Source organism: Camarhynchus parvulus, chromosome 5 (genome assembly GCF_901933205.1).
Source record: "Camarhynchus parvulus chromosome 5, STF_HiC, whole genome shotgun sequence".
Classification (NCBI taxonomy): Eukaryota; Metazoa; Chordata; class Aves; order Passeriformes; family Thraupidae; genus Camarhynchus; species Camarhynchus parvulus.
The window spans coordinates 39,953,097-39,979,187 of NC_044575.1; the positions used below are offsets into that span (position 1 = coordinate 39,953,097).

Here is a 26,091-nt window from a genome sequence, read left to right on the forward strand (position 1 = left end):
TTTGGGATGCATTTCAAGGAAACTACTCTGTGCAGCCCAGCCACAAAGAAGCCTTCTGACACATCCCAATACCTATAAACCACCAGCCTTTCTGGATGGGTCTATAGCAAATATCCTTAGCAACTCGACTACTTTATTCAGAATCATCCTGTCTATATTTTCCTCTAAGTTTTTGTAGCCGTTTCTCTAAACCAAACAAATTACACTATTTACCTCAGACAGCAGGATTTTTAAAGGTGCTTACAGTCACAGATAAATTTGTGTACTCCAGGCACAATACTTTCTCCCTAACTGCATAGACCCTCAGAGTAAAAATTTCTCTCTGCTACCAATAGTCATTTTCAGCTTCAAATTTCCTGAAATAATCTCATTTCAGCCACTCATACATCACCAATGGCAGATATTACTTTAACTGTGTGAAAGTTAAATGCCTATAGTTTAACAAAATTATCATCCTTATCTTACCTGTCTGCACAGCTGTTACATTTCACCATACTTAGAACAGCTCCCATGAGAAAGAACATTAGAATGGGATCCAGCAGAATATATTGGGACAATGTAATACAGCCTGTATCTGCAAAGAGACACATAGCAATGTCAGAAAGACTTGCAGCTCCAAAGTGAATCTAAGATTGTGGGAATTCAGCTTCCTCAGTGTATTCAAGACAAGAAGAAGGCGGGAAATTTTAGAAACAGAAGGAGATCATAACATTTCATCTCCTGCCTGGATAACAAAGGAAAAAATCCCAACAAAACAAAAATTAAAAAAAAAACAAAACAAGAACAAAAGGCAGTACAGCAGTATTTGTGAAACACCATTTGGAAAGTGCTGGTAACATATTCAGATGGAGAGGATTACAGCCAGCAATTATCTACCTAAGGCACCACCATAGTGCCAGAGGATGCCAGAGAAGAAGTCATCTTTCAGATGGTACCTATAAAAAATGAATATGGCTTTGATATCTAAAGTCTCCATTTCTCAATACCTGTGTGTCCTTACAAAACTCCTATTTTGGTAGCTTCATTTGCAAGGTCAATTTCTCCACTTGGTTCAATTCAACAAGGAACTTTATTAATTTCTTATTGTGAACTCTTCTAAAGTAATTCAGGAGCTGTTAAAGATCTCTATAATTCATACAGGAAACATCAATATTTCACTAGTGGGCAAAATCATTCCTGACCACCCACCTTATAAAAATTTTTAAAATTAAGGTGCAATCTAACCCAATACTGTGGTTGTGCAAATAACAGAAGTATACCTATGAACTAAAGAAGACTGTGAAGTTCTTAAGGCCACCACCAAGTAAAAAGCCTCATACATATATACATTCTAAAAAAGTGGAATTACTTTGCTTTTGAGAAAGTCTTTCATTAACCCAAATGTCCTCTGGTTAGGTAACACATGGTAACGCAGAAATTAAATTATCTGAACAATTAAGATACTCAATTTTGCTGTAGCAGGAACACCTACCAAAAATAAGGATGAAAGCCGTGAGTAAGGCTGCTGGCAGTGACTTGGACAGTTCCAATACTGTGAGGTAGGCAAAAGGAACCAGGCAGGAGCCAAGAAATGCACAAAACTGCAGGAAAAGATCATGGCAGAAGTTATAACCCCACCCATGCTGGACAAGAGCTCACACCCTTTCCTTTCCTTCATCTTCCATACCTACAACAACAGGAGGTGTTGCAGCAGCTGAACTGAGTCTCAAAGAACATCGGACAAAAGCCAACTGAACAAAGACACTGCTCAGAGGACAGAGGCTTACTCTGTTCTGCAGTGGTGTCAGTAACAACAGCCAGTCACTCTCTTGCTAGACTACACCAGATATTCATAAAAGGATTCATTAAGTAGGTGCACTACATATCCACTACACTCAGCCTGTCTTTAACAAGATACTAGATTATGAAAGCTAAGAACAAAATACAGGTGCACCTTATATCTTTAGCAGACCAGATTCCCCTCTCCTACACAAATGAGACCAAGGATAGTTGGTGGAGGAGGAGAAGAAATCAAAACAAAAGAAAGCAAGACCACAGTAGAATTTATTATCTTTAATGTCTGTTTCTAGCACCTCTCCCACCTTTGGCTCAGGAAAATCTAAAACCATGAACTTCTGGAAACTAAACTAAGAAAACATGCATTTCCAGTTTTTAGTTTTCTTTCTAGGTAGTAGCAATTGGCAACTGTTTCTCCTTTTGACTTATGTAGTGTCAGTCATATGGCTCTTCATCTTCCCAAAAAGCAGTAGAGCCAGGGTTTCAGATCAAGTACAACTCTGAATTCTGCCCTGCTGTCCTAGGCTCCATCAGCATACTCAGCTTAGGTCACCAGTGGTGGCAAAGTGCAGGTGACAGTGGATGACCCTGGCTTTTTGATACCCTTGGTTCCCCAGGAGATTAGCCAGGCACAATGGAGTGAGAGAAGTTCAAACTCAGCAATGTTTGCTTTGCAGACAAGGCAAGGTATCCATCCCATGCAGCAGTGTAGTCTCACTAATTAGCAGGAAGAGCTGCCCTCAATTTTCACCTTAATTTCTTACCTGGCCTCTCACAGACACGTTAAGACTTGCTCACAATAGAACCACCAACACTTTTCAAAGGAGCTTAAAGACAAGGCACAAGGCTAAACAGACCTCTGACTTGATCAAGGAGAGCTGTTCTTACAATGGAATACTGTACTGAAAGACACAGGACAGCTGACCAGTTTGACAGGAGCCTGCAGAGCCTTACCCCTCTCATCCCTACGTAGTTGTGCTGCTCATATCGATCCCCTGGCTTTTGGAAAGGAAATGTACCATCATATCCACTAAGGTAGCCAGCAAGTCCAATCAGCATCTGAAGAGAAAACGTGAAAAAAATGGTCAGGAAAATCACACTGGAGGAAAAAGTATCCAGGCTAGCAGCAGGTAAGATTTCTATAGAAGGCACAATGATTCAGAGGACAAATAATTCAGAAACATCATCTAAAAAAAGAGTTTGTTTACAGAAATCATATACGTCCATACTGCCCTTCATCTAAAGGCAAAATCAGAATTATTTTTGCAATAAACTATAAGGCTGACTGCAAGCTCAAGAAAAATAGCAGGTGTGGAATTGAGCAGAGAGAATCCTGTAGAGTCTCCCATAGCTCCCTATCCCTTTAGTTTCAGGAGACTCAGTCTGAAAGGAAGATAACTTTGACGAGGCAGGAGGATGCACCTTCATCCACACTACACACCGTTGCTAAAACACATTCATTTAAAGAACAGGAAATCAATGCTCTCAGGGTCATTTGTGGCAGGCATCTCATTTGCTCACAAGTTATCAGGAACTGTTTGCCTCCTTTAAAATGTAGGCTTCTATTACATATGCCCTCCAAGTGTCACATAGATTTTTTCATGTCAAGCTTTTCTAAAAACCCAACATACAATGCTGTTTGGTTTTCTTATATTTGAAGCATTTTTTGTGAAGACAAAAAGTTGCAAGTTGAGGCTCTGGACACAGAATGCAAATTGCTGTGGTGTCAACAACAACAGTTAGAAATGACTTTGTTGTTCACCACATCCTTTGGCCAGAAGGCAGAGGCAGACTTTTATTGGCTACTCCTGCGGTTTCTGAAACATGCAACAGAAAAGCACTTTACCTTCCCCAAAGGGGGATGGACATCAAAGAAGAAGGTCCGATTAATGTAGTAACTTCCCATCTTCCCAAAATGAGTTTCATCCCAACTGGAAAAAACACACCAACAAAACACAAACCACAATAACCAATCTGCTACAATGCTGAAGAGAGTTAAAAAAAAAATCCAGGAAAATCTTTTTACTTATGCTTTTTATAGTATAGAGGGATACTGTTATACATTCCATATGAGACAATGCGTTATACTCAGTGGGAAATCATGGACAGCACTACAGCCATTGTAGGAAAGGTCCTTTTTTTTAAGGAGTTGTATATTATCACTGCAAAACCTCCGGTTTGCCCTTTTGCTTCCAAATTGACCTCAGCGAGGTTAAAAAGTCTGCTCACTGCACGAAGATCCCCAAGACGCCCTGCCCGGTACCCGGTGCCCTCCTGCAGCACGGCCCGAGAGCAGCGGGGAGAGCGCAGCCCTTTCTTGTCAGGTGGGGACGGGACTGCCGTGTCCCGTCCCCACCTGCCGGGGATAAACAGGGACCCCTCCCACGCCGGGGCGGGGAAGGGGCGCGGGCCGGAGCCGGGGTGCAGTCCCGGCCGCTGTGGCCGGCAGAAGGCGGACACGCACCCACCCGCCCCGCGGGGCCCGGGCAGCGCCCGGCCGGAGAGGCGCACGCCCCGCCCGGCCCGTACCATACGTGCGGCGGCTCCCGCAGGCGGTGGAAGCGGGAGGCGAAGCTGAGGAGGGTGACGAGGGCCAGGGCGGCCGGGCGGGTGACGGCGGGCGGGGCGGCGGGACGCGCCGGCCCCCCGGCCCCCGGCGGGGCTCCCGCTGCCGCGGCGGCATCCGCGGGCACCCGCCGCGCGCTGCACCGCGCCGGGCGCGGCGCATGCTGGGCCGGAGTGCGGCGGGGCGCGGGGCACGCCGGGGGATGCAGTCCCGGCCTTGCGGTGCCTGCGGCCGCCGAGCCCTGAGCGCAGGCCGGGACGGCGATGAGCGCCGCCGCCGCCAAGGTACGCGGCGCTGGCTCCGCGCTCTCCCCGCGGGGCGGGAGGGGAGCGGGGGGCGATGGCGGCGCCACGGCCGGGGGGAGCGGGGCTTGGGGCCGCGGCTCTCCGCCTTCGGCCTGCGCGGGCCTCGCTCGTTTCGGCCTCGTCGCCGGCTGTGGCTTGTGGTGCCCCGAGAAGGCCGGGATGTCGGGCCCCGGGAGGACCGCGGCCCCGCTGCCTCGGCCTGCACCCGTGTCTCTGTCGCAGTGGAAAGCAAGGAATTTAACCCCGTGCTAAATAAAATGCTTCATTGTGCTGATGCTTTTAGCCGTCCTCCTTACTAAGCATATTTTATTGGCGTGCACTGTTCACACCAAGTGCTGCTGAAGAGATACTGAGAATTTAGGAGCAAATCTGTTCTTTCTGCTTTCCATTTGAACGCAGCAGAGTACAAGCTGTGCCTTTCGGGCACTGAGGTGTCCCCTATGGCAGCCCCGAAGGAGCAGTGTATGTGTGCAGGCTGCTGCGCTTGGTGGGTCTCAGGAAAGGGGAGAGGTTTGGCCTTTCCAAGTGCATCCCGTGTATCACCTGGAAAGAGGTGGTATCCGGAGCAGACCGTACTATTCTAAAGAAGACAGAAAACCTAAGAGGTCAACATACAAAGTTAGGGGTTGTACTTCCATGTTTCACAACAGAGAAATTTGTGTTTCCCAAATTTTACTGTGGACTGGTATTTAAGCCTAAACTTTCCTCACTGATTGCCAGAAATGAAAACAGAACCAAACTCGCAGTAGGCATTAAGCAAATCCTGCTATGATCCCAGCTCCAACCAGTCTAAACTGCAGGGTTTGGGGATTTTATCCTGCAGGGTTGTAAATGCAGGAAATTCTTTCCTGAGACTTCCCTGGACCATACTCAGCATTTCCTCTGAGGAAGACACAGTGTCACTCTGGGATCTGTCCACTAAGGATGAAACATTTCTGCTGTCTATAGTCTTTACTTAGCTGATTATTTTTGCCTGTGATCTGCCCTGCTGCTAGGAGCAAAACAGCATGAACTCAAAAGATCACTCCATGCCCCAGCCTCTGGAGACAGTTCCCAGCTGAACGATGGGTTGGTTTCCATGCACTTTTTGGTGAAATCCCCCAGGGCCTTGAAATTATGGAGCAAGGCAATTAGCATTGCACAGTTTATTCCAAATGATAGCATAGGCTGTAAAACCAAAAAAGAACTGCAGAGAGGATCAGGAGAAATGTCTCTGCTGGCTGAGAGGCCAGAGTCCAAAATAGACATAGTGAAGGACCTGAATTTCTGAGCCAAAAAATCATTAGCAAGGTCCTCAGGAAAAGCAAGTAAAATTAGTATCTCATTACTGGTTTATTTTTTTCTTTTGAAGTCATAGTTTCTGTTTCTTTCCCTGAAACTCACCAGGCTAGACATTTGAAAAATTAACATAGCTGATATTTCTAATGTCCTGATCCCAGGAGAATTTAAGAAAATCAGTAAATACTTTATCCACTGAAGTGTTACCAGTACTTTCCATCTCTTCCCTCCTCACTTATAAATCTGAGTAATTTAGTCAAAGACATACCTCATTTGAAGTTATTTGAGCCAATCTAAACTGTAAGAGAAGCATGAAGTTTACAAAGAGGACTGGAGCACAGAGATACCAGTGTCTCTGGTTTTCTATTGAGAGACTATAATTGGGCATGTCCCTGCTTTCTTTTGTCTTGCTGCTAAGTCTCTGGAAAAACTTTTATGCATCTTGGGAGGGTAGAGACACAGAGAGATCCATGGCATGCCATGGGATCTTTGTAAGCAAGGAGAGACATGATTACAGGTTTATTTAGAGACATACATGTGTACCAATTTCCTGTGTGGAAAGAAAAGGTTCTGACACAAAAAATGTGCAATCTTTTATTTTACACTGAGTTGGTCTGAGAGCAGAGTAGCAGCTTCTCCCATATCTGCAATGAAGAAAATAGAAAATCCCCTGTACTGGCCATACTGGTGGGAGGGGAGCTACAGGAGCACACTATGGAATCTCCCTGCAAAGGCAGCCCATTCCCAGAGCTAGCATTTGTTCCCTAGTGAAAAATAAATTCTGCATGCAGCTTTGGTTTTAATTTTTTGTTCTCCAGGGTTAGATTTCTGCATTGGCAACAGGTGACAGCTTGTGAGGCTCTCCAGACACCTTATTTATATCTGGATGAAAAGCTATGGAAATAAGAATGGTTCCCAAATGCACTTCCAAGCTTAAATCTTGCTAATGGTTTTGATATCAGGGCTGGGAGAGGGTGACTGCAGTGACTCAGGATTGAATCTCATTGGCTGGTTTTTGTGTCCTGGGCACAGACTGGGGGGCAAAGTCCTTATTGGTTTTAAGAGAGAAGCCTTTCCCCATGCCAGCTGAGTTAAAAGGGAAAACACAGAGGTTGTTTTTAGTTCGTGGAGGCAGCTGCACACACTTACCATGGCATCTGAAAAGGTGAGAGTTTGGACAGGGTGGAAGCATCTGGGAAGGCTGCCTTAGTGTTATAGTTCAGGTAGAGATGAATTGTCTGTTTTCATGGCTTTCATCTCAAACAACAGAAGCTCTTATTGTTTGGAAAGAAATCTGTCTTTTCCCTGCATGGCTGGAAAAGCTATTTCATACCATGCAAATACCCAGGTGCTTGGCATAATCAGTACAGAAATTGTTTCAGAAATCTAAGATGGGATAGAAGTTAGCAATATTGAATAGGGACAAAGAGGGAAGCTTTATAGGGAATAATTTCAAGGTCATTTGTGCATTGCTGGAAACATCAGGTGCAACTGGATAATGAGAAGGCTGTTATGAGAGACAGTGATGCTACCTGTATGCCCAGATCAGGAACAGTTACTTTCAGAAAGAAGCCCTCTCCTCCAAACATTGCTCTCTCCTGTCTTAGAGTTCCTGAAATGCCTTCTGCTCATTCTTTTCCTTACATTCAATACTCTGCTGCTCCCAGCATATAACCTTTTATCTTTCTCTCCCCAGCCAATACTTTACAGCTATTTCCGAAGTTCCTGTTCTTGGAGAGTGCGAATTGGTAAGATTCAGTGTTCATCTCTCTTTTTTTGTCTCAGTATTGCAGCATCCTCCCCTTCACTAACCCAATTAATCAATCACTTATTAACAGAGAGGTCAGCAAGCATGAGCCTGGAACAGTGAGGCATCTCCCCATGGGGAGGGAGGGGAAGACAGCATCTTACCTGGAGCAGGTGGAATAGAGGGGAACAGATAAGAGGGCTTCATGATACTACCTCAGACTCTGGCCTGCCCAGGTCACGAGAGCGAAGCAAAGCTGGGAATGGTCACTACTTGTACTGAGACAGAAAGATTTTAAAGGTGAACACATGGTCCTGCCCTCTGTAAGCTGAATCAGGAAGAGCTGTGCTGCAAAGAGTTGAAAAGCTTGTTATGAAAAATGCAGTGGTTTTACCAGGACTGGTCTTTAGTACTTTGGTCCTTCATTTGCCAGAGCACTGTCTTCTCAGTGGACTCAGGCCACCCTCCTTGAGGGATAGGGTAGTTTTTCCAAATGTAGATGCTAACATTTTCCTGAGCCCATTACCAGTGAAGCTGGTCCCAGTGTAGCTGTCTGAAGCTGTACACTCTGCTCTCCCTAGCACTGGCTCTGAAAGGAATTTCCTATGACCTGGTCCCAGTGAACCTCATTAAGGATGGAGGACAGCAGGTAAGGATAAAAATACCACTGCTCTCTCCAGGGTACTGAACTTGGGCATTATCAGGAGACTTGAGATTAGCACTAGAAAGTTCTCAAGCAAAGTTACTGAATTCCTCACGACTTCTTTGTAATTAACAGTTGCTTTCAGCCAGTATTCCCTGGCATGTGAGACAGGAGGAGAATGTGACTGCAGGAGACTAGAGGCTTTTTCCTCTCTCAAACATTTGTGACTGAATCCATTAGGCTGAAGATCTTTTGCTTACCATGATACAACTGAATATATCTGGAGCACAGACTTCAGAGAAGCTGCCCACACTTTAAACAGACTCAGCCTCATTCAATTAGTAACAGAAAATGCATGGAGGCGGGGATGGGGGGTGTCCAAAAGATGCTAAATTATATTGCAGGGGGCTGCAAAGGGCCCGCAAAAGGAAGAGGTGGGTTGCCAAAAGAGATCTTCACTGAGGCCTTACTTGGGGGTCCATAGGAGGGAGTTGTGCACCTTGTGGTACCACTGGCTCAATGGGCTGGTATGGGCTAAGGCAGAGTTGGACAACTGGGACAGTAATGGTGGCACTGATGCAGTACCACTGGGCATTGCAGTGGTGCTTTATCAAGAGATAAGGCAGTCTGGGCCAGGATGCAGTGATCCCTGAGCCCCAGTGAGAGCTTAGTAGGCTAATAGTACAGTATAATTTACTGCAAAAATTAGTATTAAGGTAGAGAAAAAAAAAAGAGGAAGGAAAACAAATTTGGTAACTGGGTTCTGGGAGGAGAAAGGAAGAAGAATTTCTTATTGCTGTAGAGTAATCTCAGGTTTGTTTCCACAGTTTTCTGCTGAATTCAAGGCACTGAATCCAATGCAGCAAGTCCCAGCCTTGAAAATTGATGGCATCACCCTTTCTCAGTCGGTGAGTTATGAGCCCTTAATCCCTCTTAATCTTTCACTCCAGCCTGCTGCCCAGTCTGTATGGGATGGCTTTGTCCCATCTTTTTCCCCAGAGCTCTCACCTATTGGAAAAGAGGTGGCATTTATGTCCCACTTGGGAACAGAAATAGCACATATTCCCTGATGGGAAACTGCTGTCAAGGATTTAAGTTCAATTCTGCTTTGGTTCATAACTCCACCTTTCACTAAGCAGTTTGTAGTCTGACTTCAGTGGCTGCTCCATTGAAGTTACAGCTGGACCAAATGGCAAGGTCACAGGCAGATGTCAGAGGGGTTATTCTGTTCTTTGGGTTGGTAACAAACTGCATTCAAAAACTTGTATTCTCTTGGATCAGCTCCCCTTTCCCAGGTGCCCAGGATGTGAAGTTTTCCTTGGCTCTACAATAACCTCCCATTATCTCTTTGTTCATTACAGCTAGCCATAATTAATTACCTAGAAGAGACACATCCTAACCCCAGGCTCCTGCCCCAAGATCCAAAGAAGAGAGCCCAAGTCAGAATGATCGCTGATCACATTGCCTCTGGCATTCAGCCACTCCAGGTAATGCTGTGTCAGATCCGTGCAAATGAGAAAATCTGAAAGGATTTCTGTCTCTGAAATTCTCAGTCTCCTTAAATTGTTGCCAGCCAACCAGGTGGCAGAATTTCAGACTGGTGTGCTAGCAGATAAAATCTGCTTAACCTCTGCCTGATTTAGATACCGATGGCACCAATACTGTATTTCCAACAGAGCAAATTCTATAGCATCCCAGGGTTCTTTCCAGAAAGAGCTGAATCCATATGGTTTTACTGCTGAGTCTAGGATGTTTTAGGAAGAAGAGAATTGAGCAGCTGAAAGGGAAGAGGCAAAGGGATACCCTGGCAACTGTTACAGAAGGGTAGTGCCAAGAGAAGGATACAGCAGGGTGCATGATTTGGTGCAGGTGAGGTCAGGGCTGACCCAACCAAGTGAACTCAGGCCAGGGATCCAGCCTTGGCAACTCCTCATCTCCCCTTTCCTCCACTGGATGACTGAGTGGGTAAGATCCAGCCAGCAGTAGTTATCTAACCTAGAGATTGCTTTGCCTTCACAGAACCTGGGTGTCCTGAAACAAATGGGGGAGAAAAAAATGGAATGGGCTCAGAACTGTATCATGTCTGGCTTTCAAGGTACATCCCGCATCCAAAATGATCAGTACTTTGGCTGATCTTACAAAATGCTGCACCACTGGCATTCTACTTGCCTTTTTCAAGTAGAACCACAGATATTCCTAGGCTGGTGTGCTGGGGTCCTGCCTTGCTGGCAGAGAGAGTGCTCTTCCTGCCCAGAGTCTCTTGTCCAGGACTGGTAGCTCCCCAGGATCTCAGAGCAAAGATAGGCACAGAACACTTCCACTGCTGCACATGGAAGAGGGGAAGCAGCCTGGTGCCATCCTGCACATTGCAGCAGTTGATTCATTCTGAAGCACCAGGGCTCACAGCACTTCTAAAGTTCTTCATGTATATAGATAGGCTTTTGTAATTGGACACCTAATAGCAAACTCCCACAGAGTCTAGCAAGTAGCAGAGTATTTCTTTGCCTTTTTGAGAGAAATAAAGTGCTTTTGGTTCTCTCAAAATCCTTTCCCCCATGTGCCACAATGACAGGCCCGTCTTCACTTCCTGACAGACACAAACTGACTGAACCTTTGCATTTTTCCCCTCCCCAGTCACGTATTTCTACATTACCCTCATAGTATTTCAAGTGCATTGTCTAAAGCAGCTGAAATCACCCTGGGTACAAAAAGACTGAAGGACCCTAAAGACTCCTATAACTATAGTAAGATTTCTGTTCCTTCCAGTTTCTGTCCCAGAATGCTCCTTTTTCATACTCTGCTCAGGGTTAAGATGCCCTTGTACCTAATTCCCAGTCTAGAAAGTGTTTGGTGTCCCTTTCAATTGACTCTCCAATGCCTCATTCCAGTGTACCACCTCTCTTGACAGCACTGGAGCAGATTCTGCAGCACACTGCTGGCCGCTACTGTGTGGGGGATGAAGTAAGTACCCAAGAGAGCCCTGTGTGCTATTGCAAGACTGAAAAGCCCAGTATCTTCCCCTAAAAGAGGAAAGAAAATTAGTTGAGGAGACAAGAGCACAACCCCATCCAGTGCCTAGAATTACATGCAGTGCCTTCACCATAACAAAGAACAGCTGCATGGATCCTACTTAGGCCATTACTGACTAGCAGAGAGTTATGGAGATGTTTACTTGTCCCTGCCTATAACCTGCTGGTGGCCAGATTCTGCAGCTAGGATCTGGCTGGTACTAGAGGATATGGAAAAAGACAATATATCATTTCATCTTTATGGGATTTGGACTTCAACATGTCCTGTCATACAGGCAAAGCTTGGCTCAAGAAACATGGGTTCAGTTCTTAGCTCTGTTCTATGGAACATTTAACCAACTTGTATTTTTCTGCTCTGATCATCCAGTTTTAACATGGACAGATTTCACAGAGCTCACATAAAAGCTGTTCTGACCCTTACCAAACTAGAGGCAGCTCTGGCCTTTTCCATTTATTAGTTCTGCTGCCAGGCAAAAGATCTTCCCTATAAAAGCCTTGGAAAAAAGGAAGGCTCCTGCATTATTCTGGGATGCAGAGGATTGTCTAGGAGCAGCCTTACGGAGCCCTTGGTAGGCAAAAGCTACTTATAAGATCTAATGTTGGAGGACAACATGTGCTTTGAGAGACACCCAGGGCTTTGTGACCTGGGGAGCAGGGTGGGAGCTGCTGCCTCTGCCTGTGCAGACAGGCAGCCAGCAGCACTGTCATTAAGTCTTCTTTTCAGATTGCAAATCTCTGAGCCTGTGTACAGAGACCCTATCACATATCAATGTCTTGACATTGGCAGGACCTGCTTGATACTCCTGCAGTGCAAACAAGCAAAATTTATTTAACTTTTTCCAGCCATGCAAGCACCCCTCTCCCTCCATCACCTCCATCTGCAGCTTGCCAGCAGATGTGTTTGCTTAGAGGCAGGTGCCATAGAAGCACAGTGTTTTTGAGGTCATAATGATCAGCTGGTAAATATAAAGCTCCCTAAAAGCTTATGGTTTCTCCTAGTAACTGCAATTAAATTCTTTTTCTTGTACTGTTGCTGTAATATTAATGCTGAATTAAATAATTAGATCATCATGACAACTCCTCTGTACTGGCTGTTAAAATAATTTCTGTCCTGGTCTTAAAGTCCGCCACCATTGGGAAGTGAGAGGGGACAGGCTCTGAGTTATTCTAACCTCTTCTCTCTGCTATATTTGCAGGTTTCCATGGCTGATCTGTGTTTAGTGCCTCAAGTTGCCAATGCTGAAAGGTAATTAAGGCTAAGTTTGAGATATTCTTCAACACGCCTACTTAGGCTGGGCTGTCAGAGCTTACCTTCTGTTGCTCCTTATGCCTGTTAGAAAGTATCTCTCCTGCCTGCCCTATCCACTTATGTTTCTTCTCTCCATGAATTTTCCTACTTCATAAATACTGTCTCTTTTGGAAGTAATGAATTGTGGTCTCCTCTTAGAGGCCTCTGGAGAAACCTGATCTATGACCTTAGAAAAGCTGAGGTTGCCCACACTCTGTGTTCTCTGTCCCTATTTGCTTTGTTCTTACACTGCACACAGGAGGAAAAGATTAATCAGACTTTATTTAAAGGCTTAAACCCATACAAGTAGTGGCTTCATGATTCCAGGAAAAGCAGCGTCTTCCTACCTTGTGCTGCACATTACATAAAAATCTGGTGAAAATCACACAATCACAGAATCATTGGGGTTGGAAGGGAATTCTGGAGGTCATCCAGTCCAATTTCCCTGCTAGAGGAAGTGGCACAGGATTGCATCCAGCTTGGTTTTGAGTATCTCTAGAGAAGGAGACTTTACAACCTCTCCAGGCACTGATTAATCTCTCTAGCATTTGTTTGTAAACCTACAGAGATGAACCTTTTCTGTTAGTGTAAGTGCCTGTGAGATTCTCCCATACGAGGCAGGCCTATCACACTGCTCTGGACTTCTGCTCACTGCTGCACTGCCTCTCCAACTCATAGTACTTTGCAAATTATTTTCCTTTTACAGATTCAAAGTGGACATGGGTCCATATCCCACAATAACCAGAATAAATAAAGCTCTCTTGGAGTTAGAGGCCTTCAAAATAAGCCACCCTTCCCGGCAGCCAGATACTCCTGCAGAGCTGCGAGCCTGAAGCCTTTCTACTCCTTCAATCTAGAAAGCTGCCATGATAAAGAAGACAACACCTACAGGCTGAGTAGGACTTCAGTGCTAGTAGGATACCCCAGTACTATTGTTTCCCTTTCATCTGGGTGGGAAGGACAGAGGACCTGGAAATAGTGTGGATGACTTACAGGAGCTATGCCTGTGCTGGAATACCTGCAGCTACTAGTTTCGTCTATGTCTATCTCCATGAAGCAGATTAAAGCAGTAGTATCCATAATGATCAGAAGTTCCCTCTGTATGGCTTTGGGTTGGGGAATGTGGCCACAAACAACTGTGAGGCATTGAGTCAATTCTGTATTCCCCACAGGGGCTACTTCTTTCTACCGCCTACAGAAAGAGCATCAAGGAATCAGTGTACACAGTGTGCTTATCCTTGGAGCTGCCTCAGAGCCACAGCAGTCATCAGCTCCATGGATATAAACAATCAGATCTAGTCTCTGATGGAAGATAACCCCTGTTGGGGTCTTGAAAGAACCAAGTTAGCAGCTCTGTCACCCATTGCAATAAGAGCAGTCACATGGAATTTATAAAAGGTCTGCCTAGAGCAAAGCCAGGTGATGGTGCCTTAGACAGCAAGGCGCAACCAGCTCTCTCCCCTACAATGAAAATTATGTTCTCTTCTTTTTCTCATCATCAGATACTGCTCTAGGTGGTTTCCTAGCCTTCAGCTGCAGACTGTTGCCCAAGGAAATCCCATCCCAGATTCCCTCCAAACCAGAATCATGCCTGCACTTTTACTGTAAAATAGCAGCAGTAAATACCATTCCACTCATCTCAAATGAAACCAAACACCTAAGTCACCTACAAAGCTGAAAGCACCCTGGGAATTCCAGCTAAAAACCTGTAGGGCAAGAAAGGAACCCATAACCTTTATCTGTGTTCTTGTGCAGAGTCAGCTCAGATCCCACTGAATGTTTTGGCATGGGAGCTCAGATACTGTATATCAGGTACCCTAGGAAAACAATACCCATGGCCTTCAGACTTTACAAACCCACAATCTCTTGTACCAAGGTGCCATTCACTTACATACAGATACCTGGACTGCCAAGTTGCTTGGACTCATTTATTGCCATCCATATCTGTATCTAGCCTGGTGAAGAGCCTTGCTGCTCAGGCTCATTCTGAGAATCAAAATAATCTGAAGTTATCCTAGGTCCAGCTGGATCTTGAGGGTGCTGTTATAAAAGGTACCAGCACAGTTGGAGCCCCCAAAGACCAACACTGTGTGCAGCTTCTGCTCCTCTTTGTTCTCCTTGTCCATATCCATCAAGTGGGCAGGAGTCAGGTCAAGCAATGTGTGGCCAGCTCGGGGAACAGAGCAGAGGTCGTGGTGGATCACTGTGCTCCATGAAAGAGTATCTGAAGAGGAAAGGGGATATCAATACTGACAAGCCCATTCCTAGTGCAAGGGACAAGACAAATGGACTAGACTTGGTGTTCAGAAACACTCCTGCAGCCTCAGAGTCACCTTCAGCTATCAAAACAGGGCAGGAAAGTCACTCACCTAGGTGGAAGACAAAGGCATCATGCAAGGCTCCTCTGGCATTGCAGCCTCCACTGATCAGAACCTTCTGGTCCGACACAGCCAGAGCTGCATGAAAGCTGTGACCAAAGCAAAGTCAAAAGGTGACTACAACAAAATCTGCTGGGATGGCCTCTGTCAGCAATGGGCAGGGATTAGCAGACTTCATCAGGAGGTTGGGGGCTTAAGCTGCAGGAAGAAAGTTGACTTCTGCTTCTCTCTGCCCTGACTTGCAGAATAACCCTAAAAGAGATGTTTGCCTCTGCAAGTCAGGCCACAATCAGACCTGAATAGCAATTCATTATCTCAGAAGGAGCTATCAAAACTCCTATGCTTTGCTCTGTGGGGTGAGATAGTAGGGTAGCTGGGCTCTGCACTGATTTAGGTCATTGTTCTAGTGAGCAATTCTGTCCCTGTAGGAACAGCATAGTCCTGGTACAGGAGTTTCTTCCTCTGTGTGGCACAGTACCTCTCCAGGCACTGTGAAGACCAAACAGCAGGCCATACAGTTTAGTGGCACACCACAGAAAACTGACCCTAGCCTGAAAGACAGATTTCCAGGGAGACTAAGGAATATCCCCCTACACCATACAGGCACCAACAAGGACAGCACAGGAACTCCTGACCCCACAGTGGAGAGAAGATCCACTGTATTTTGACTAGTGGAACAGATATATGCAGCTGGGTCTGATCACAAGCAGTGTTTAAACCTGGCTTCAAAGAGAAATGACAGAAGATAGCTCCTGGGTCTGCAATAGAATCTTACCTACGTGCAGAAGGCTGTCCTGCCAGGAGGGGGACTGATGTGTACTCCATGAAACCTGACAGAGAAAAGGCAGGTGAAATGTCCAAAAACCTCAGCCTCATAACTAGACAAAAACTTAGATATTCTGCCACATCAACAATGCCTCTGCCTTCTCTGTTATCCAGCTTCTTCCAAAAAAGCCATTGTTTTTTCTTCATTCCCTCCCTTATTGCCCCAGAAAGGTTGTTTTTTTTTTTTTTTAACCCATAGTTTTTCATCTCCATTGCCTAGTCAGGAGTTTGTATAATGCTATTGCTATTTTCCTATTGAGGACACCTCACTCCCAAGTCCCTGTCTTGAAAAACAACTTCCCAAGGCACAGACTTTCTTACCCAGATCCAGAATGTGCATGTCACTGAGGTAGACAGAAGTTCTCTGACCCCCAAAAAACACCAGCTTGTTTTTCAATAGAGTAGCTGAGTGCCTGGGCAGAGAGCAAGCAAATTAATAAAACATCTTCAGCAAGTTCCCAAAACTTCCATTTTAGCCTTGGCCTCTTCTACTGGGCTGCCATAGCTTCAGTCTACACCTGGGACAAAATCCCATCAGGATTCACCACAGGAGGTACTGAAAATCCCATTGCTCTAAACACAGCCCTGCCTTAAAGAATACATGGTGGAGACCAATCACCTAATATTTAAGAAATCACACTGGTGTGGGAGGGAAGATAAGCAGAGGTTTCCTGCACTATTTTGGATAGCTGGAATTAAAAGCACTCTCACCCAAGCCTAGGCAGAGGCTTCTCCCCTTCTGAAATGGGCTGATACCAAATTTCATGCTCTGGATTGAAGACATAGAGCATATTGCTGCAGGGTGCAACTGCCAGCGATGCCTTTCTGGGGAAAGTTCCTCCAAAAACAAAGAGCTCCTTGTTGTAGATAGTTGCACTGTGGTAGGTGAGCACTGGTATCCTCCCTTTAGCCTAGAAAGATTTCAATATGTATTTGTTACAAGAAGTGCATTATTTGCTGCGTGACCCATAGGAAAGGGGCTCACATCATGCAATGAGTTTGACAAGTCTCAATTTTCACTTTATTGCCTCCCCTGCCAGATCTTTGCTGCACAGGCAGACAGTACATTCTTTGCATGCTCTACACCACCAGAATGCTCTGATAAGAAAAGGAAGTCAGCCTCCCACACCTTCCTCAGAAGATGGCAGGGAACAGAAAGATCTCATCCAGGCTTACTCAGTAAAAGCCATTTTGTGCTTTACCAGGAAAGAGACAGATAGTCCCATGCTGACAAGGGCTCAGAATTCTGCTGTACTCAGGGCAGTTCCTGATTTGAGAAGACTGGCTCTTCACCTCAGCATCTGGTGCTGCCCTCAATGGTACCATATAGAACAAGAGGCTATTTCCCTCCACTGCTTGTACAATACCTCCCACCACTGAGCTTGGTCAGGCACAGCCCTCTGCAGCAACCATTTTTCCCCAATGCTTCATTCATTGTAGGCACAGCTCCTGGTTTCTGTTCAGCATGTGGCTTTTCAACACAGCCTCCTAATACCTGTCAAACCCAACTGTGCATCTCAGACAACCTACACCAACAGTGGACCAAGACTACTGGACTAAGGACATGTGCACATGGACTGCCACATTCAGGCAGAACCTGCCACTCCTCCTGCACTTTTGTCTTGGAAGAGATGCAGTACTCACAGCCACAAAGAGCCATTTCCAGGTGACAGTGTCCAGAATGTACATGCTGCTGTAGTCTTTGTCCTCCCTTATGCCCCCAAAGATGTAGATCCGCTTGGTGTCAGGGTCGTAGGTGGCTGTGTGACCATGCAAGCACGATGGCATGGCATCTTGTAGCTGGAGACCCATGGGAAGCCATAAATCACTGTCTGTGGGAGCAACAGCAGACACATGGTGTGGGAGTTCAAAAATGCTCCTGATTGCTCTAGATTTAAAGAATATACAATAAAATCTTTACACAAAATCTTGCTCCCTTTGTCTCCTCCTCTCCTTTGATTCAGGGCTAGAGGGAACTCATACAGAATGGTATCTGTAAGGAATGATGGGGAATAGCAAGGTGAAAGAGACCAGTGAGGTGCAGAAAGACACAAGGCACTGGAATTGTATCTCACACTTCCCAAACAGTCACCATACACAGACTGCAAACTGCACTTTTGCTTTTACCCCTTAAAATTCCATCTTTTTCCATAACTTGTACCTTAGCTCCTAGAGTGCTCTCAAGTATAATCCCAGAATCTCATAAGGCACTCTATGCTGTCAGCTCAGCCTGGTGACATGCCAGATGTGATGCCTTTGCTGTCCCCTCTATATGCACAGATGCCCTAGTATCCCCTCCCATCTGCATGAGCTATCCTTGAGTCCCACTGTCCCCATTGCTTTTCACAAAGTCTAAAGTCCCCTGAAGTCCCCACCAATTTCCAGCTTCCAGAGAGCATCCCTGCAGGACTGTTGATTGACACCTTCTCCACCAATAAGAACAGCTGTCCCCAGGTCACTGAGGCACATGGCATGGCACCACCGAGGGCTGGGACTGCCTGGGGAGGGAAGAGCACAGGCCTGTGAGCAGTCAGACAGGACACCCTCAGCTCCCTCCCTTCCCTGCTGAGGAGAACAAGCCACCTGAATGCTCACAGGGAGGAAATGGTAAGACAAGGGCCCCTGCTCCCTACCCTCTGCAGGGGAGAAAGACATGCCCCCCTAAGGAATATTTTCAATTGGCTTGGGGGAATAATTGCTGTACTTAGAGACACCTCAAGAGCAAGGAGTAGTTGGGTGTAGGATGCATTCAGGCTGCCACTTCAGACAGGCTTGGATGTCCCACATTTACTACCCCACATCCAGCAGTGGATATCTCAGTTGTGCTACCCACCCTGCACTACTACTCGTGAGGGAGGGATACCCAGGGACAGCTCATCAGTGCCTATGATAGAACAATCAGAAGCCTGGAGCTGCTTCCAGAGGTATTCCTTGTACTGCTCTGTTCCTCTTCCCTTCCCCTCCCAGGCCCCTGCAGTTGGCTGAGTAAGCTAAAAAAATACTTTTAAAATCAAAGTCTATTTCATATCTTACCTTTTTTCCTCAAAGAGCTATGTACCCAGAGGTGTGCCTGAGATTCAGAGGGGCTAAAGAAACATATTTGAGAGCCTGACAGTACTGGAAGCACTGATGGCAATTGCATGAAGAGGAACAGTATATACACATGACCTACTTGTTATTCTTGATCACTGGGGAGATACAGGATGAAGCATGGGAGGCCTCTGATGTTGAAGGGGAGAAATATCATCACTGAGTGACTGATAAGACAAACCAGGGTCTAGGAACCAAATCCTCACCTTGCAACTCCTTCACTGCCAGATCTGCAGAGGGAACACAGAGATGGCCCCATAAAGCAGCCAGCAGACTACTGTGAAAAGTGCTCAGCTCCACTGTGTAAGAGCCCTTTGACCTTCCTTCCCCCAACCTCCAGCACAAAGCTACCTCACTGCAACAAACAAGGTGCAAGACCAAGAATCACGAATTAAGTCTCATCAGAAGAAAATAGGTAAGAGCAGGGCACACTTTCTCTGACTGCCAAATACTGTCACCATTGCATTTTACCCCTCTGATAGAAGTTCATTTCCCCCCTTCTCATGCTGCCTGCAGCAGAAAAAACTTTATGATGAAGCTATATTTGCCTTTATGACAAGCAAGGCAAGTCCTAATAAGTAATTTCTTATGGGAACTACTAAGTTATTGCCAAACTTTTACACATAAACTTGGTCAAACTCTGGAGTTGACTTGGAATTCCCACTCCGGAAGTCCAAGTTTTTGTTTCCAAATCCCTTGGCAGTTACCTTCTCACTACTCAAAAGCCAGTACAATTATACTAATTACATATATATATATATTCCTTTTTGCATTCTCTATACTATAATAATAACCAGTATCTGCTATAGACCAGGTGGTATGATATTAGTAGAGGTACAAACAGACTAATGCAGGGGTTACAGAACTTCACAGTAGGTAACTTTCTTGTGCCTCAATTTACTCTTGTAAAACAAGGTTAACAATATTTGCCTTAATTTATAAAACACTTCTTACTTTATCAACAGATAGCCATTATGTCACAGTAAAAAGTGGTGGCACTAAGATGTTCTATCTCATCTTCTATTTCTGGCCTTTTCCAAGCAGGCAAAAACTCATTGAGCAGCTAAATAAATAAAGTGCATTCTCAGTATTTCAAAGCCAAACATACAAGCCCATCATGCCTTGGAGGTACATAGAGAAATGGAATGGTAAGGTGCAGCCCAGCAGCATTGACAGATCATTCAGACAAGATCTGTAAAATAAAGTTGGAAGCCACCAGAGTTACCTTCTTCATCAAGATCTCTCTCAGATGCTGTGGGTTCAAATAAAACCTTTCTGGGCTTTTTGGAGTGGACTCTTGGTGGTGGTCCTTGGTCAGGATTCTTCTTCCAGGCCTCATTGGATTCCAGCTTTCCAGCTGGTGGCTTCAGAGCACAGGGTACCACCATGGTCCTCAGTGGTGGCCGGATGTCCTTCTTCACAGGCTTGGATGCTCTGGCAGCCACCTCTGAGCTCTGACTCTTAACCTGTGACATGAGCCCCAGCCAAATCAGCCCCAAAGAAAGATACCTGAGGCTACTGTGAATTGCATCTTACTGGGCCAGAGATGTGGTAACTGTTTTTAGGCTCATCTTCCCATTGAGCTTTAAGGGCCAACATGCCATCAGTATCAGATGCTGAGCAGTGCAGCTATCTGCTGCTCTGTGCTGCAGTCAGCTTTCAGACTGCTGGCTGCTGGGCACAGCTAAAACATGGAAGGGCAAAAAGCCTATCTGTACTAGGAATGAAGGGGCTGGTGGACCATCCCACCAAGGACTACTACATTCAACATTTAAAAAGGCATTTCAATGGAGAATATATCTTTCTTTAGCATAAGAGAAATTTTGGCTCCAGAACTTGCTTATCCGTATCTCCACCAAAAAAATGGCAGCAAATGTTTCAGCTAGACATCACCTGAATGGCTACTGGTGAGGGAGAAGATACTAAGAAAAAAGTGAAATAACAAGGTGACTCCAAAATACCCATACCTCAGTAGGATCCTCCAGGTCCTGGTCAAGGGTCCTATCATCTGCTGGGAGCACTGGTGACTGGCTGGTCTCTGGTACAAGGAAGGGATGGACAGGTGTGCTGCTGGAGACACCTCGGAGCAGCTGCAGCAGAAACAGCAACAGAACCCTAAGTGTGTTATCCTCCATCCACAGAAAAGATGAGCAAAATCATGTCTTGCAAGGGACTGATTCCCTGCAATGAATAACCTGCCTTTCATCTCCCACACCAACAAAACAAGCAAGGAAAAGAAAAGCCAGGCACTGCAAGATGCTACATCCAGTGGCTTAATCTCAAGGTAAAACAACTATGTAAGTGCCAAAGACTCAAGAGAGAGTGGGACTGGAAGTGAACAGCTGTTGTCTGCCCATCTCCTGCCACACACAAGGTGCTCTGGCAAAACTGCGTTCAGAGGATAGGCCTAGAGCATCACACAGCTTTCAGGATCAGCACAGACATGCATTAACAGATCCATGTTTGTCAGCTCTACCCGGGAGTAGCAGAGAAGGAAAAGGAGAGCGAAAAAGGAGATTCTGGAGCTGAGAAGTGACATTTGGGACCCTGGACAGGAAGAGAGGACAGTGTCAATTCTTTTACCTGTCCATTGACAGTCAGAACAAGCCTCACAGGGTTGCTTTTGTCCATCTCTTTCAACGAGGCCATGAAAAGATCTGTTCTCCAGCCACCTTCCCACACCAGAGACCTGCACAAGGGACCATGGCTTTTCAGCCCACAAGTGACATTGATCAGGACAAAATTCCTGCTCCCATACTAGATGATAACAGCCCAAAGCCAAAAGAGATCCAACCCTGAAAGCAGCCAAAAGGAACCACCACTAGAGGGAAACACCATGGTGGAGGACCAGCAGGATTTGGGCAAGAGCAGCAGAACCAGGCAGCACCAGAGATGAGAAAGCTTTTCTAGGATGCCCCTCCTGACAACCCGGCAGCTCCTGCCGTGACCTGCGGGTGGGCTCCAGCGTGCCGACCCGCTGTGGGGCAATGCCTGGGGACACCAGCACATCCACGGCGATGCTCGTGTCCGCAGAGTAACAGCTCCAGTCGCCCAGCCCGAACACCACCAGCTGCTTTGGCAATGGCAGGGGCAGCCAAGCCTGGAAACCCATCTGGCTGGAATGGCTGCCAAGGGGAGGGAAGAAAAACGAGAGATAGTAATCGAGGAGTAAGATAAAATTTAAAAAAAACATATGAAAACGCCTGAAAACGCTTTTATGCCAGGGAAGGGTGAAAGGAGAGGGCTTGTGTCATTTAAAGACGAAACCATGCAAGGATGCAGGGAAGGAGATAACCGGTGGGAAGGGAGAGCCGCCAGGGGCTGGAGGAGCTCAGCCAGGCGGGCAGCCGCCTTTCCAGAAAGAGCCAAGGCACGGCTTAGCGGGTGCCCGGCCAACACAGGAGCCCAACCCCGACAGGGCCCGGCCGCAACCGCACAGCGCCGGGGCGGGGCCGGGCCGCACCTGCCGAGCCGCCGCGGCGGCTCCCGCAGAGCCCACAGCACGTAGAAGGCGAGGCCGCCGTGCCGGGCGCTGCCCGCGGGCCCCGGCCGGCCCCGGCGGCGGACGCGGAGCATGGCCCTGGGCAAGAGGGCCGGGCTGTGCCGGGACCGCCATTAAAGCAGCGCGGCGCGGCGGGGGCGGCCCCGACATTCCCCGGGCCCACAGCTGCGGAGGGGCCCGGCCGGGCCCGCCCTGCCCGCGGTGGGAGCGCCCGGGGCGCGGCCATCCCCGTTAGGGGCCCGGCCGGCGGCAGCCCTGCCAAGCCGGGAGGAGGTCGAGGCAGTAGGGCCCGCTGCTCAGGCCTTCCGAAGCCGGGACCAGCCTTGCCTCGTACCAAATCAACCTCTACAGAATCACAGAATTAATTAGGTTGGAAAAGACCTCTGAGATCATCGAGAACAGCCAGTGACCGAACTTCAGCATGTCAACTAGACATGGGCGCTACACATCCAGTCTTTCCTTAGACAGCTCCGAGGAAGGTGACTCCACCACCTCCCCATGCAGTCCATTCCAGTATATAATCACCCTTTTTGTGAAGAAATTCCTTCTAAGGTCCAACCTAAACCTGCCCTGGCACAGCTTGAGACTATGTCCTCTTGTCCTGTCACTGGCTGCTCGGGTTAGGAGGCCAATTCCTACTTGCCTACAACCTCCTTTCAGGTAGTTGTAGAGAGTGATAATGTCTCCCCTGAGTCGTCTTTTCTGCAGCCTAGAACAACCCCAGCTCCCTCAGCCACTCCTCAAAGAACTTGTGTTCCAGACATTCACCATTTCTAGAGCCCAAGCCACATGACCCTTTCCAGAGAGGGATAATTTGCTTTCCGATTCCTTTCCGATTCCTAAGTGATGGTATCTGTACACATTTCTTGTAACCTTGATGAAAAAGAGCAGATGTGAACCTTGCTTCTCTTACTCCGCAGTGAGGGCTCATATTGAAGGTAGGATGGTGGCAGATAGTCCTTAAACAGTAATTACATGTGTGTATGTGTGTGTTACTACAGAGGCTCCACTGGGTAACTGATACCACCTGTAAAACAATGAGTAGCTCTGCTAGGCTTAAAACTGCTGTTGATAATCAAGCACCACTAAAAGCAGTGACAGGACTTCAGCAGCCAAACTACAATATTCTCCCTATTCATCTGAAACAGGGAAGAGCCACTTCCCTGGCAGAGGCAACAAATCCTGCTGCAAGGCCTTCACAGAGCACCTCATGATCAGAGTGTTTTTGCTGCAGCCCATGCACAAAAGTTAGAGAAGGGGGAAGTGGCAGAGTGGGGGTGGAACTTCCAGAGATGGGAAGAACTAATGTGAAATTTTGCATCACTTCCCTGCATCCCCACTGTTTTCCTTAGTTTTCCTCTTGGCTGACCCAAGCACAAGGATGTATCGTGAGTGCATCATAATAAAGTAGCTGTAGCACTGTTTCTCTTTGGTGGTCTTAAAATGCAATGAAACATCTTTAACTTGGCAGAATCATCTATCCTTTGGATCAGCTTGGTTTATGATTGCTCCTGCCCATCAATTAGTTTATAAAAGTGTTCCAAGGGACTAGAACAGAGAACTGAACCTCTGCAGCACTTGTCCTACCAAACTTGAAATGAGATAGGTGAGAAAAGATGACTCCTGCTACAGCCATCATTCCTCATTTTGAGCAGCAAGTGCTTCTCTCAGGACGTGTAAATAGAACCTTTGTAGTATGATAAAGCTGAGGGGCAAAGCAGCTGTGAGGAGCTGTGAAGGGCAAACACTTTTCTATATATAATATAGAATATATATATATATCTTATATATATTTATATATCTTTTATATATATAATATAGACAATATAATGAGTATCTGGTAACTGAAGAGATGTTTCTAAACCCTCCAGATTGAAAGCTGAAGTAACAAAGGAGCTAGGGGATCTCTGCAAATGGAGGTCACAAGTACCAGTATGAAGAACTGGAGGGTAAAGTATTCAAACTCTACCTATGTCTATTATATGAGCTTGGCTACTTGCTTGTTCCTCTCCAATTCCTCAAGCATTCAGTACAATCTCATGAAAAATATTCCAATGAGTCATTTTAATAGACAAAAGATTTCCTGGCTGGAACCATCATCATCATGAGCTGGTAACAGAGCATTTTCCTATCCATTTGCATCAGAATCTCCGGTACACTGCAAAGTATATTTTGCATATTTGCTTCTTCTTTGCTCCTAAACTAACTGCATTCTTGTTTTGTTGGAAGGTCTGTAGTTGAATTTTTCATATCAAGATATTCACTTGCTTTAAACTGGAGACAAAGTTCTTGGTTGCATAGTGAAAAGTTTATTTAAAGGGAGTAAGTTCCAATATATTATTACAAATCAACCACAACACATCCAATATAAACAATACAAACCAATTGTAGAAGGAATGCAAGCACACTATAAATATAGCCTTCATATGTGCCCTTCAGAAAGAGTCCAGTGACACATTTTGTTAAAATATCCTCTTCTGTATTAAAACTCACCTCTTGGTGAGCACATGGAAAGCAAACAGCTGGTGCTGAGAACTCAATTTTGAAATCACAGGACATCAAAAATATTCACATCACAGAGTAAGGACTGACAAACAACCAATACAGTTCACAAGAACATAGGTCTGAAAAAGTTATGACAAGCTACAAGGTGCTCCCCATTGAAAGCCTGTGCTAATGGTTTGGAGCTGTGAGTGGAAAGCAGCCTGCTTCCCTCTGAGGAGAGCTGTCCCCAGGGCATCTTAGAGGTTGCAGGGAGGTCATCTCCAGCTATTTATCATTTCCAAACATGGCTCCTAAACGTCCAGGTCATTGCTTGGCAAGGTCTTCTTAGCTCTGAATTTTGCGGCTGGCATCCTGCTTCTTACCCAAGGGACTTGATTCACCAATCCAGATGGGTTTAAAACAGATAACCCTCACTGATGGATCAGAAAATTCTTCCTCTCTCCCTTCCCAATAAAGACTACATTTAATGTATGATGATTCTGAGAAAGCAACATGTAAAATCCAGAATGGAACCCAGAAAAGCCAAGGGGACTCAGATTCACCATCCACCTGGACTGATGCACCTTCAGATGCAACACCACCTCAGTTTCGGAATAAGTAGCCAGAGACTCTCTCCAGGCAAATGTGGACTATCCTCCCAGGACACTCTCCTCCTTGTAATACACATTTGAACTCTGCTGTTTTATGTATCTTTTAAAACTTTATTTAATTGGTATTTACTGCAAATCAACTTCTTTAGATAAATACCATAGCACTGGGACTCCTGCTAAACTCCTGCCTCCTTTCACAGTCTAATTAGCAATGTATTTAACACAATCAGTTCCCAGTTTTTCATTCTGCTGGTTGTGAAGTCCTCATTCATCTACATGATATTGTCACATGCAATATTTTCCCAGATACGAGAAAAGGAGAAATGCTTTTTTCTTTTACACTTGTAGATTTAAAAAAACCCTAAACAAAACACTTGTTGCTTTGGTCTCTCATCCACACTCAATATGCATAAGCGCACACCACTCACAACTCTGGATTTCAACACTCTTTTTAGAGAAAATTATGAATGGCCGTAAGAAACACTCTTCTATGTCTATCTAGTGTTCCTCTGGTCCTCGGGTTTAGTGTCAGCATATCAAAAGGAGCAGTCCTCTGATGTTCCTAGGCA

At 46.0% G+C, this 26,091-nt stretch overlaps 3 protein-coding genes across 3 annotated transcripts in view; 1 reads left to right on the top strand and 2 right to left on the bottom strand.

Annotated features, from left to right (window-relative positions):
- The window catches only part of POMT2 (protein O-mannosyltransferase 2), a 28,400-nt gene extending 23,982 nt beyond the window's left edge, over window positions 1–4,418 (bottom strand). Inside the window, exons 1-5 of the mRNA XM_030949469.1 lie at window positions 4,306–4,418; window positions 3,623–3,707; window positions 2,731–2,835; window positions 1,472–1,580; window positions 466–574 (exon numbers count right to left, since the gene is read on the bottom strand). Of these exons, the coding sequence (XP_030805329.1) occupies window positions 466–574; window positions 1,472–1,580; window positions 2,731–2,835; window positions 3,623–3,682 (383 nt within the window). The 5' untranslated portion in view covers window positions 3,683–3,707; window positions 4,306–4,418. The remainder of the gene's footprint in view (window positions 1–465; window positions 575–1,471; window positions 1,581–2,730; window positions 2,836–3,622; window positions 3,708–4,305) is intronic.
- A 108-nt stretch (window positions 4,419–4,526) lies between these two features.
- Window positions 4,527–17,688, top strand: GSTZ1 (glutathione S-transferase zeta 1). Its single transcript, XM_030950359.1, has 9 exons — window positions 4,527–4,626; window positions 7,622–7,673; window positions 8,254–8,321; window positions 9,143–9,223; window positions 9,677–9,802; window positions 10,335–10,410; window positions 11,224–11,276; window positions 12,541–12,590; window positions 13,339–17,688. The coding sequence occupies exons 1-9, from the start codon at window positions 4,606–4,608 to the stop codon at window positions 13,463–13,465; spliced, it is 654 nt and encodes a 217-aa protein (XP_030806219.1). The 5' UTR covers window positions 4,527–4,605; the 3' UTR covers window positions 13,466–17,688.
- Window positions 14,555–15,879, bottom strand: LOC115904731 (acyl-CoA-binding domain-containing protein 6-like). The gene is made up of 3 exons (XM_030950360.1): window positions 15,786–15,879; window positions 15,002–15,099; window positions 14,555–14,856 (listed from the first exon to the last, which is right to left on the bottom strand). Exons 1-3 carry the CDS (start codon window positions 15,833–15,835, stop codon window positions 14,642–14,644), a joined length of 363 nt encoding a protein of 120 aa, XP_030806220.1. The 5' UTR covers window positions 15,836–15,879; the 3' UTR covers window positions 14,555–14,641.
- Window positions 17,689–26,091: the final 8,403 nt, after the last annotated feature.

What these genes read in the sequence shown, in the direction of transcription:
- GSTZ1 (XM_030950359.1), top strand. Translation starts at nt 4,606, where the DNA reads ATGAGCGCCGCCGCCGCCAAG. An exon ending in TTCTTGGAGAGTGCGAATTG is followed by an intron (nt 7,674 to 8,253) that starts GTAAGATTCAGT and finishes TGCTCTCCCTAG; the next exon opens with CACTGGCTCTGAAAGGAATT. An exon ending in GCATCACCCTTTCTCAGTCG is followed by an intron (nt 9,224 to 9,676) that starts GTGAGTTATGAG and finishes TGTTCATTACAG; the next exon opens with CTAGCCATAATTAATTACCT.
- LOC115904731 (XM_030950360.1), bottom strand. Translation starts at nt 15,835, where the DNA reads ATGGAGTACACATCAGTCCCCCTCCTGGCAGGACAGCCTTCTGCACGT. An exon ending in GGACAGCCTTCTGCACGTAG is followed by an intron (nt 15,100 to 15,785) that starts GTAAGATTCTAT and finishes CTTTGGTCACAG; the next exon opens with CTTTCATGCAGCTCTGGCTG. An exon ending in TGCCTTTGTCTTCCACCTAG is followed by an intron (nt 14,857 to 15,001) that starts GTGAGTGACTTT and finishes TTTCCTCTTCAG; the next exon opens with ATACTCTTTCATGGAGCACA.